The sequence below is a fragment of the Mya arenaria genome, chromosome 5, assembly GCF_026914265.1.
Source record: "Mya arenaria isolate MELC-2E11 chromosome 5, ASM2691426v1".
NCBI classification, from domain to species: domain Eukaryota; kingdom Metazoa; phylum Mollusca; class Bivalvia; order Myida; family Myidae; genus Mya; species Mya arenaria.
The window spans coordinates 44075930-44088365 of record NC_069126.1 but is presented as its reverse complement, the minus strand read 5'-3'; the positions used below and the strand labels follow the sequence as shown (position 1 = coordinate 44088365).

The window sequence follows — 12436 nt, the reverse complement described above, 5'->3', positions numbered from 1 at the left end:
TATACAATATGGTGATACGCGGTACGCCAAATTTAAAATTCAAAAGATTTAAGTATGCAGCCTTCATCATTGGTAGTTCGGAGTTATACACTCTTTGGTACACAGGATTCGGATTCGCACGCATTCATTTCGTAATTGCGGGAGGGATAACATTCTAATGTGATTGCTATTAGAATGTATAACCCACATCGTTTGCGTCACATTCTTTTTATTTCTGTGTACCATAACGTACGTCTGTATGGTGTTCCATACGTCCTCGTACACGATGTGGCTAAATGTTGTATTGTGTAGGCTTAACACTTGTGTATTGATCTTTTTTTATAATACTAATAAATATAAATGTAGAAATCCAGATGGCAGGTCTAATTGTACAATACATTGAAAGGACATTAACCAGAATACAATCTCTAATACTACTCTTTTGTCCGACAATGTCGGCTTTTAAATAAATTGGCAAAAGTTACCACCATAGTACACTGTATGAGAGAGATGTGTCCGATCCATATCTTGTCACACAAGGTCAGATTTTGAAAACTATTTGGAATTCCTACACATGGGTGAGCGAGGATATTTTCATCACATTCAGTGATAACTCCAGTTATAACCATTTAATACATCTCATAAAATTAGTTTATTCTTAATTGTTTATGTTCATATATTGAAAATAAAAATCATTATTCAACTTGTAAGCTGTTTAGGCGGGAAAGGGGCATGAGATGAGCCACATCATGCATGTTCGACCCAATTTATAGCACTGAGGCCCGTGCTCGTGACATCGAGCAAGAAAAACATAGCTACCTATGCCAATGTGTAGCATTGGCCTGGTCCTAAGTGATGGCACAGATGGCGCGCTTTGCTTTTTATGCTTGCAACGCGGGATATCGGCATGGAATGGCCGGGTTACCCCAGGCATATTTGACTCATTTTATAACACTTCGGCTCGTGCTCGAGGAAACAAACAAACGTCACGTTGTAGGATAGGCCTCACAGGTGCTTGTGACTATCCTTGCTTTTAAGACTGGCTTTTCGGGATATGGGGAATAAAATCGGCCTCCCTGGGAATCGTTTATTCTGCCTGGAGAAGAACCCAAGCTTACAATTTTAAGTTTTATATTTGCTAAAACATAGTATTGATAATGTATTTGCAAACATGTGGAACAAAACCTTTTGACAGTAATTGCTGAAACAACAAAAGAGACAGTCGATTTATCGTGTGTTTTTGTTATAAATTTTCTTTCGTTCAGTGGAAACTGTGGCGCCACAAAATGTTGTTTGTACGTTGACTGTCAATCAGATCGGCAATACCTAATGACATTAGAAAACCTGCCCATTAGTGGGTTTCTAAAATAGATATGCCCGTTTGTGTGAATTATATAAACAGACCCCTAACTTGCCCGTTTGTGTGGCCCTGTCCATTTATGCATCCTATACATCTATTACTCAAAATAACAAAATAAAATGATTATAATGCAAAAAGTTTGGATAAATCTTTCCACAAAAATAAACAATATTTATGAGTTCAAATATTATTTTTTCAACAGTACCACGTCTAAAAATAATCAGTTTCCATTGAATAAAATACATGTATATCACATTTGATAAAACATTCTATTTACTTGCATAATTGTCAACCTCCACGTGGTTAAAAAATCTATTTCAAGAATATAAAGCACGCACCCCTTTCACTAATCTTTACTTGTCACATTTACTCTTTTCTTTTTTGCGATTCTTCCATTTATACCAAGACGACGGGGCCTTCCTTATAGGGGCAACAAACGCCTTCTGCTCAAAGTCAATGCTGGCGTACTGGCACTTCAATGCTCCAATTCCTCCAGCCCCATCATCTGCGCCACAGGAAGTCCCGCGCTCCGGGTCGTCTGCTTCGACATGAGCCAACTCGGCGTATTGGAGCTCGTTACCTGCGGCTGATTCTGTAGCCTGTTGGGAGTGAAAGGCTGTGAGTGAGTTAATGAGTGAAGTTGGCTTTTAGTGAGGGAGTGAGTGAACGAGTCCTTAAACGATTTAAAGAATGACAACTGCTTCACAATTAAATTATATCATCTGGACAATGCATAAATATACCCTGCATTGAAATATGTTAGACTACGTTTCTTTAAGAATAAAACTTGTACCTTAGATGAGTGTTGCCGAGAAACTTGATTTGCGATGTTATTATAGGTCGGTCCGGACATATCGTCATGGTGAGGCAACAACATGCTTCCGCGGCACCGACCCCCACCTTCATTTAACTTTCGTGACTTTCTCTGTTCGTCTTTTGAGCTCAATGTTTTTCTCTTATTGACTTTTGCATACACAACTATGTCTCCAGGTTTATCTATATCTTTGTTGTAGTTGTTCTTAGCGTCTTTAGCACAAGCTCCCCCGGTGTCGGCAACTGTATTGTCGGATTCACTTAACTTTACATTATTTTCTGGTCGTTTTGGAAGACTTGGGGATCGTCCGACCGTTTTTTTCCTTGAGTCTTTAATAACTGCACTGCCGTCGATTCTGGCGTAGTCGTCAGCATTTATGTCAATTTCGTTGTATATAGAGCCTTAAAAGATACATATATATAAAATTGCTGCTTCCAAAATGTTATCAATGTTAAAGAAACTTTTTCCAATCGTTAAGGTTTTTGTGGCTAACGATTTTTAAGTCACCGCTTGCGATGCAATGGGGCACAAAACAAAACAGTGTGTTTACGTTAGATAACGCCAGGGACCTGTAAGCTATAATTGAACTCATTCTTCTTGAAGCTAACAATTAAGAACAAATTGGAAGCCTTAATGCTTCATTTATTGTTGTTGCTATTGTGGAATTAGTTTCAAGATCTTTCCAAGTTTCGAGTTGAAAACGTTTTTGATGAAGATGGAAATAAATATCTACATATTGGTTTGCTTCTTTTCAAGGATAGATTGCCACATTTAAAGACGAGTTGCTGGTATGGCGTGCTTCTATGTTCTAAATAGATCCGATCATCGAATTTACTCAAACATTCCTGGATGTTTGAAAATTACAAACGGGTTTTATAAGACGGGTCTAAATTATGCTAGCATTTCCCAACTAAGTTAAAATAAAGTCCACTTACTACTATCTTCCGCCACACATGGCCTGAAATGAAAAACCTATATATTTATAAAAAGAATGGGCAGTCTCAAAATAAAATCATGAACAATTACATGTAAGACATACACGTAGTTATCTCGAAATAAGCGAGCGCAGTTTTAATTCATTTCATTTCTTTAAATATTGTAAAACAGTGACTTACCCTGATCTCGCTCCCTCGTCTTTTACTAGACGACCGCCTGCTGGAAAATAAACATTTTTTTTTTATTAGGCACATCGTAATTTAAGATATATCAGAAAATCTTACTTAATGATAGACCTATTCCTCTCTGTCCATTTTATTAGAAATAGTTCACTTTTTTCTCCTTTGAACTATTTTGGACCTTTTCTGAATAGCAAGTTAGTTCATTATAAGTATGTATTTTAACTTTACATTTATGTGCATGATCTTCTCAAATACATCTTGTAAGCTGAAGAGATATATCTAAAGAATCTACAAATGCTTGCACTACTTGACTAGAGCATCTCTCCACGGTTTTACAGTTATGGATATCTATATCAGGATGGTATCATGGCACAGAGTAACACATATATCAACACCAACACAGCTGCGGCAAAGAGATCAGAAACTACAACAGACGACAACACACTAATCTATGGAAGTGGGCGGTAGCGAGTATTACAAAGACGAAGTCAATGGTAATGCAATAAAATTAAGGGACAAAAAACATTACAGAAGCAGCGAGTCAGATGTTAATGACAATAATGTCGAACATCAGATACTAGTGTATGCAACAAGAACAAAAAAACAGACATTGAGATAAAAACATTGTGTTACCATTGGCCATCGAGACCCTCTTCTTTTTCACAAGCAGTACAGTGCCAGCGATGATGACGGTGATGATGACAAGGCAGATAGCTACGACGCTAATGACAGTACCATTAAGCGGGGTGGTTGCGGTGACAGGGATTACCAGACTGCTTCCAAGTTGAGGCCCCGACGGTGTGGTTGCTGTAACAGAGAGTGTGATAGTGAAATACATGGTAGTACTAGTTACAGGAATAGTTCCTATATTTAGTACTCTATATACAGGTAATACAATGAGTCGATAAAATGTACTAGTTCCAGCTTATGTAATCAATGATATAATAGAAACCACAAAAATATGTCAAACAGGCAGAAATTTAACAAAATAGGAAATTGAAGGCACAACTTTTTTATTAAATGGTTTCAATTTTAAGGCTTGAAATGTCTATTAACAAAACCATTGGTATTTAAATACCTATCTCCGTGTTTTCCTCATTCTTGAACAATGTAGCATTGACAGTACACGTTGTTGACGCCGTCATCACATCACCATATTTATTATTTACGAATTCAAAACAGTCGACCCTGTATACCCCATAATCAAACGTGCTGTCTCGATGAATCGTCAAATTAAACGTATTCCTGGCTTTATCAATGCCCACCTGCCACAAGTTTAAAACTGTAAGATTTTCCATAATAGCAAAAAATAAATAATGCCAACAACTTAATTGAATCTTTAACAAAATCTTCAGAGGTACAATTAAGCTTACCACTATAATGGTTTATCTTGACTCGAATAAAAAAATATATTTTGAGCGATCGAAAACAAATGTTCATTGAAAGAAAAATGCAAACTTTCTCCTTGATCAACTCGGTCCTCTAAGTCTTTAACATGAATGTATAATTATTAAACTCGCTATCTGGACATATTATTATAACTCTTTGTTTCTGAAGAATCAAATCAACCTAGTATTATCATACAAAACAGAAGTTATTGGGGCAATACATGTAAATAAACAATCAATAACAAACGCTACCGTCTGCTCTTCTTATCTCATATAATTGGATATCTAATGAAATACAAAGAGTATTATTGTAAACACCATTCTATGTCGCAGATACTACTGAATTCCCTGGAAGAAGACAGTGCTATAGAAATTACTTCAATCATCCCACTCGGCTCGTACGGAAAAAGTAAGTCACAGTACACTTGATATACTGATACAAATGTTTTAGTAAATCTAGTTGAATGTGCTTTATTTTAATTTCTTTTTCCAAATTGTTTGATATGGTAACTGAGATGTTATTACGATGGTATTAGGCCGTGCATGTATTCATGCTTGACTCAAGGTATATAATGTATGTGCATATATGTTTTATACAATAAACGGCTTCCCATCACGTAATTCTAAACAGTATCGTAACAGTGAGTGACCGTGCTGTCAAACTAGGTGAATGGCGGATGGAATACCTGGTCCTTATACCATCGGATAACGACTTTGGCAGAACTCTCAACAATACTGCTCGGCTCGAGCACACACGTCCGCGATGTTCCATGGCTTACACCGTAAAGTCGGCCACAGGCTGAGAGAAAACATGACTATGTAACAGAACATAACTATGTAACAGAACATAGCATGCCTATGTAACAGAACATAACATAACTATGTAACAGAACATAACATGACTATGTATATCGAGGGATGTTAATGAAAGGTGCCTAATAAATACGGAATTGTTTCGTTTTCATTCCATGGTCGAATACTATAACTTTCACTATGGGTGATTCCGACTTTGAATAAAAGATATTGAGTAGTATTATACCTCACTTTTGTCTACAATGGTAAGATCCCATTACCCGAAAAAGAGATATTTTGACTGTCAGAAACATTTGCAACATTTTTGACACGTGACCAAGCGAAATTTCACTGTCAGGTCATGTGACCGCAATGACATTTTGGATGTCATATAAGGGCAAATAACTGCTTCAATATTTAAGATAAATCATGACGTGATTGCCTCCCTTATACACATACAGTAGTGACGTCACTGTTCAATGTGTACACAAAAACATCAGACGACAGAAAATTAACGGTGGAATTATGTTCTAGATATAATTATTTTATTATTTACATTATATTTTGTTTACCTGGTTAAACTTGTTTTTAAAATTAAATGCATTAAACACATTTTAAAACTTGTTTATGTACTTAATTTTGTTCGGTATAATAAAATAAATATCATATGGCAGCATGTGTGACATTGATATTGTTAACCCTCGAAACAGAATGTCATCCTCGGCAGTAATATGAACATGAATAAATCATAGGTCTTTAAAATTGGATCGAGGTTAAGAATAGTTAGTGTAAGCAAATGTTGTTAAAAGCGACTTTTGAACAGCAAATAAGTTTTTTTATAAATACCTTATAAATACAACATTGTTGATATTGATTATTTAAAAAATGAATGACTTACTTTGAGTGACTTGATTCGATTGACACGCCAAACAAATAACCAAGAAACTGACCACAATCCATCTACACGCTGAATCACATACAAACTCACACATCTTACCATTAGGACACTTTTAAAAAACAACGACAACAACAACAACATCAACCTATCAACACCAGTCAATGTTATGTGGTTATCACAGTTGTGTTGTTTTAGGAGACAGACAGCGAATATTAAACCTATTGTGATTATAAGTACTGACAAAACCCAAATCGGCGTTGAATACGTGACTATTCAGGAAATCGGCAATTAAGCGCATGGTTATAGATATGTTGTTTGTTTCTTCTGATAAGTAATGTGATCACCAAACAAAAAAATACAGGATTATAAGTATCTTCCATGGCCGAGAGTGTAAGATTATAAGTATCTTCCATGACCGAGAGTGTAAGATAGGTTCATTCCGACCCGAGCGTAGGGTGTGTTGCGGAAACAAGGTTTACCGAGTTTCCGCAAAACACCCTGCGCGAGGGTCGGGATGAAACTATCTTACACGAGCGGCTAAATTAGATGCTTTTCCTCCCACCTCAGTTAAACAAAATTAATTAAAAATGTATTTTTTGCTGAAACTCTTTTGTGCTTATTGAAAATAATTGCGTATGGTAAGCGAAAGCACGTGATTGTCATGGATACGCGCGCAGTGATCCAGTTAATGTTAATAGTCAAATCGGTATTTTTAAATAGTTCTAAGGAAAATGAAGCATAATGTGACTCCTTTTTAACGGTCGTCACATTATAATTACCCCCCTTGTTGAAGATTGTCGTCTGTAGCATCATGGAAACCTTGTCTTGTGGCAATATTTAGAACGGTAATTATTTTTTTCTCGCTTCAAATGTCACTATAAAACAGTTTTCACGCACATTTCAAGAAATAATGCGTCACTCTCCTCCGAACTATTTAAAGATCGAATGACTGTTAACATAACCCGAATCACTGCGCGCATATCCATGACAACCACGTGCTATCGCATATCCATACGCAATTATTTTCACTAAGCACAAAAGAGTTCCAGCAAAAAATACATTTTACTTAATTTTGTTTAACTGAGGTGGGAGAAAAAGCATCTACCATAGCCGCTCGTGTAAGACCCTCGCGCAGGGTGTTTATTGGAAACTCGGTAAACTTCTTTTCCGCAAAACACCCTACGCTCGGGTCGGAATGAACCTATCTAACACTCTCGGCCATGGAAGATACTTATAATCTAGCATGGTTAAATTATTGGATCAACTTATCTGAGGTGGGAGAAAGGTTCATCATGGATATGCGCGCAGCGTTTCAGATAATGTTATTAGTCAAATCGGTCTTTAAATAGTTCTAGGGAGAGTGAAGCATTATTTCTTGAAAGGTACGTGATAACTGTTTTTTGGTGACATTTGAAGCGAGAAATATTTAACAAGGGAGGTAATTACAATGTGGAGACCATTAAAAAGAAGTTCCATACGGGCATTTTATCTTCGACCGTGGGCAAGATAAGAATTTCTAGAATAGCTAAATTATTGGATCTACTTATCTGAGGTGGGAGAAATATGCTTTACACGCCTTCACAAACCGGCTAGCGTTCTTCTATGTTGCACTAGATTACTTTAGAATATAACCAACATTGACAGCCAATGATATTGCAGATAGGCAATCAGTGACACTCTTGTTCATAATCAATTCATACACATGTATAATAAACATAATTTTGAGTGGTAAACCTTTAACAACATACTAAATTATGCATTTATGGAAAATATTAATTACTAATAACAAGATTGTGACCGTGTATTTAATGCTGAAAACGCAAAAATATTAAATAATTGGTGAATGCTAAAAGATTTACTGTGATCTACTATAGTCTCATAACGTAGAAATACCGTGTTTTATGCACATTTCCTTCAAATTAAACTCGGTATCCTTCATAAGAACCATTGTTTTGTACATTTATTCACCTTTTCAGAATATATAAACAAAAGTGGTAATTGTGTTCAATTTCATGTGGGAATAAGAGTGCATCTTAAAGAGTTTCACTTTTCGCGAGAGTTTAAAGATCCGCCCACTGCCGCTCATCCGATACATAATCCCTGCGTCAGATTTTGCGTTGAACATGTGTCAGCCAATGAGGTTGTATCCTAAGGCAGTTAGATGACCTGAATTAAAATCTTAACAATTAAGAAAGGCTCGTTCGCTACGCTCATTCCGCCCATTCTTAATCATTAAGATTTTAATTCACATCATCTACCTATAACTTAAGTGACAGTCAACGGTGTCGTTCTCTGAATGCATTAGAAACATTAAAAATGAAATGAACTCAACTTAGAAAAGATGAGTAAACAGGATAAGCGAATCATAGTAATAAGAATTCAGAACTCATTCAAAAGATTAATGTGACTGACAATAGTCAACTTCCGTATGTAAAATTAAAGTGAAGTATCTACTGTACTATATGTGATGTTTATCAGAGGTTTAAGTTCCTTCATGCCCTTATATGTGCTGCACGAACAAAGTACAAAGTAATCCAACGAGTAGAGTGTCAAAGTGTGGGGTTTTAACTTATTTTTCAATCCAAAGCGAAAATAGGTCTTCGATGACGTTCCGAAAGAATGGGTCCTCGAAAAGAGCGATGGCAGCGAATTTGATAGTCTCTGAGACGTCTAGACACAGTCCAACGATGTATCGGTCTACCACGAGTTCCGACGATCCTGACTGCGGTTGCTTGTGTCGTCAAAAAGCCGGTTCGCGCAAATGACGTGGACGTAAATATACGTCTTGACGGGGAGTAGTTACCCTTGGTGCACCTGTGCGAGGTCGGCCATTTACCGTCCGTAGAAGTAGTTCGTTAAAAACAAAATATTAATTAATTGGAGTGTTCTAACGTGTATTTTGTTTTACTAAGTTTGAATAATTGCCAATGAAGTGCATTTTTGCTTAAATAATAAAAATTCCCGAGAGTAAAGTTCTAACGTTTAACTGCTATATTATAATCACTACGCGATCTACTTGCAGCGTATTTAAATGTAAAGAATTGTGAAATCGTAAACCGTTCGTATACATCTAAGGTTCGATGGAAAATGACCGAGGTATTTCGAATGCAGAGGGTCATACTGCGCTCTTCCATTTTCAGTAGAATGCAATATTTGAATTTGAATATCCTACCGGTTAAGCGCTTATGAACCATCTTGGCTGCTAAATCATAGAAAGCGACCAGTAAATAATGTCTTAAAGAAACTGTTAGTCCTCATGAATTGTATTCAACATGATTCAATATGGTTGATCTGGATGGGCGTAGCTAAACTTTGATAAAAAGGGACACTCAATTGGACCGTATTAACCCAATTATCAATATAGTTTCGAAAAATAAAGAAAGGTTTGCTTAACCAATTAATTCCATAAGTCCTGGGCAGAGACAGTGGAAAATGAGAGTGAAATATATCTTTATACAAGCAGGTTTCTCAAGGGTTTGTAGAACAACTTGACCACTTTTTTTCAAGTACGCATTTTAAGGCATTAAGATACTTTTTGAAAATCAAACATTTAGTTTCAGTTTCAGTTTTTCTTTCTTCGAAAACATCATCAGTGAAAAAAACGAACACAACTAGAACACATTTGTTTACCAGATGTAAATAACTGATGTTTGTAAGCATACGAAATCACAAAACGGATAATTCCCTTTTTGTGCTATCACCACAAAACACGTAAACCTTTGAACATGTTTAAATTATTAAACCTGACGTTGTTTTTGTTGTAGTATTCCTCCAATATTTTATTTTGATTATTTATATGAACATCAAAGTGTCAACACCTCTTCTTCAATATTACCTGAATGGAGTTTTATATGAGAAAGCATGAAAAAGTGTTATTTTTAGACTTTGTTTAAGTGAAATTTAGATTTTATCAACACATACATTGCATGTTTTAGTATTTGACCAATAGCTGACGGAAGTGTCATTTCTGTACTCTCAGAGATATTCTAAAGATGCTGCGTTCGCTGGAATCATGGAATCGCAATACGCGAGTGATTATTCATGCTGAATAAAACGTGGAAGGGAGTGTTATGCACCAGTCAATTGTAACCACGCCCCCTCCCATGGTCCGGGGGTATACCAGGGATAGCAAGGGAAATGGGCCGTGTTTTTACCTTCCAGGCGGCCCCGCAGTGCCGGGTGCATGCGTGGGTTTCGTCTTTGCGTCAACAATAAAGGGGAATGAGCCTTATATAGGGTCCCTGGAGTTCGGGGCATTTGGCGGGGATTTTACCAGCAGTTGGTCCCCCGCAAGGACCGAAAGTCAAAGTCCCCGCTATTCTCCGGACCTGGAGTGGCCGTGGTTACAATTGTCTGTTGAATTATAAACAAGGCTCTTTTCTGCAACAATGTTTTCATATCACCCAGTTTCTTCCTTATTGTTGACCATTTCATCTACTAGTATTAACTGTTTTGAGAGAAAATACATCGAAAAGGGAACTGCATGATTATATGGCAAGCAGTCGCATCGTCCTTCCGTTGCAGCTAAAACTTTTAATTGTATTCGATGTTCGATCAATCTTTACATAACTAGAACTGTAAAGCAGTATGGGTAAGTGTGTGGCTCATAACTTTCATTGCTCGCCCATCAAAGGTTAAGGTAAAATGTGGACTTCAGCGTTTTCATAGTTACAAGAGATGTTTGCGAATTGTTTATGGATCAGAATCATCAGGAGTATTTATTGGAAATCATTCAACCAAGTTCGAGGACCGTATGTCCATGCATAAACTAGTTATCAATCAAACAAAGTTTTTTGTGTATAATGTCTCTGTGAGCATGAAATTTGACCTAGACATTCAAACCTGCAGGTCACGACCAACCTCCTACCAAGTTTGGGGATCTTAGTCCCAAGCGTTCTCTAGTAATCCCTCGGGCAAGGGTTTGTCTACTGATAGAAATTCTAATTCTTGTCAGAACTGTAACTTATTCAATTTCAATTTGAATCTGGTGGATGTGATCAAAATTTACAAAATTGTAGAGCAGGGCCGGTATTCATAAAACATCTTGTCATTTTTTACTCGATTTCTCAGTGTTCAAAGTCCAAATTGAAGAAATGGTCAAGTTTTTAACATAACAAGAGCTGTCACAGAGACAGCGCGCTCGACTATTCCGCCGCTTTTCAGTGTAAGGATTGAAAAGTTATGGCAAAACATGCATGGATCACTGTTAGATTAGATTTCAATGCAATACATGATGTGCGGAGATATTAACATAAATGTGGTTACATGCAAAATTTTAACCAGAATTTCTAAGTGTAATAATAAAGGTCCATTATTTGCAAAACACAGTAATCTAACGTGATTATTCAATTAGGTTGGGTGGTTGAATACCATTGTATAAAGTCTCAATGCAATACATCAAGTAGTTGCTGAGATATTATCCTATGTGTGCTAACATGCAAGACCTTAACCAGAATTTCTAAGTCACATAATAAAGGGGCAAAAAATACATAATATGAAAGATAGAGTTATCTTACTTGATCAAATAAGAAGGTTAAATGGTTGGGCGCCTGTGTGTAAAGTTTCAATGCAATACATGATGTATTTGCTGAAGCATTGACTTAAAAGTGGTTACATGCAAAACCTTAACCAGAATTTCTATGTTGAATAAAAAGGGGCCATTATTTGAATATAATGCAAAGTAGAGTTATCTTACTTGGTTATTTAAGTAGATTGGATGGTTGAGTACCATTTTTATAAAGTCTCAATGCAATTCATCCAGTAGTTGCTGAGATATTAACCTATGTGTGCTTACATGCGAAACCTTAACCAGAATTTCTGAGTCGAATAATAAAGGGCAATAATTTTGCATTAAATGCAAACTAGAGTTATCTAACTTGGTAAATTAAGTAGGTTGGATGGTTGAGTACCATTGTATCAAGTCTCAATGCAATACCTTAAGCAGTTGCTGAGATATTAACCTATGTGTACTTGCACGCAAAACCTTAACCAGAATTTCTAAGTCAAATAATAAAGGCCTATTATTGGCATTAAATGCAAAGTAGAGTTATCAAACTTGGTTAATTAAGTAGGTTGGATGGTTGAGTA

At 36.5% G+C, this 12436-nt stretch overlaps 1 protein-coding gene across 1 annotated transcript; it reads right to left on the bottom strand.

Moving 5' to 3' along the window:
• Positions 1 to 1051: 1051 nt before the first annotated feature.
• On the bottom strand, positions 1052 to 6576 carry LOC128233868 (uncharacterized). The gene is made up of 8 exons (XM_052947735.1): positions 6350 to 6576; positions 5346 to 5458; positions 4350 to 4536; positions 3905 to 4078; positions 3269 to 3308; positions 3089 to 3111; positions 2133 to 2554; positions 1052 to 1938 (listed from the first exon to the last, which is right to left on the bottom strand). The coding sequence occupies exons 1-8, from the start codon at positions 6441 to 6443 to the stop codon at positions 1693 to 1695; spliced, it is 1299 nt and encodes a 432-aa protein (XP_052803695.1). The 5' UTR covers positions 6444 to 6576; the 3' UTR covers positions 1052 to 1692.
• Between the last annotated feature and the right edge of the window lie 5860 nt (positions 6577 to 12436).

Excerpts from the sequence above, each read along its gene's own strand:
- LOC128233868 (XM_052947735.1), bottom strand. The coding sequence starts at position 6,443 with ATGTGTGAGTTTGTATGTGATTCAGCGTGTAGATGGATTGTGGTCAGT. Across the intron at positions 4,079-4,349 it reads TGAGGAAAACACGGAGATAG|CAACCACACCGTCGGGGCCT; the intron begins GTATTTAAATAC and ends TCTCTGTTACAG. Across the intron at positions 1,939-2,132 it reads CTCGGCAACACTCATCTAAG|GCTACAGAATCAGCCGCAGG; the intron begins GTACAAGTTTTA and ends CACTCCCAACAG.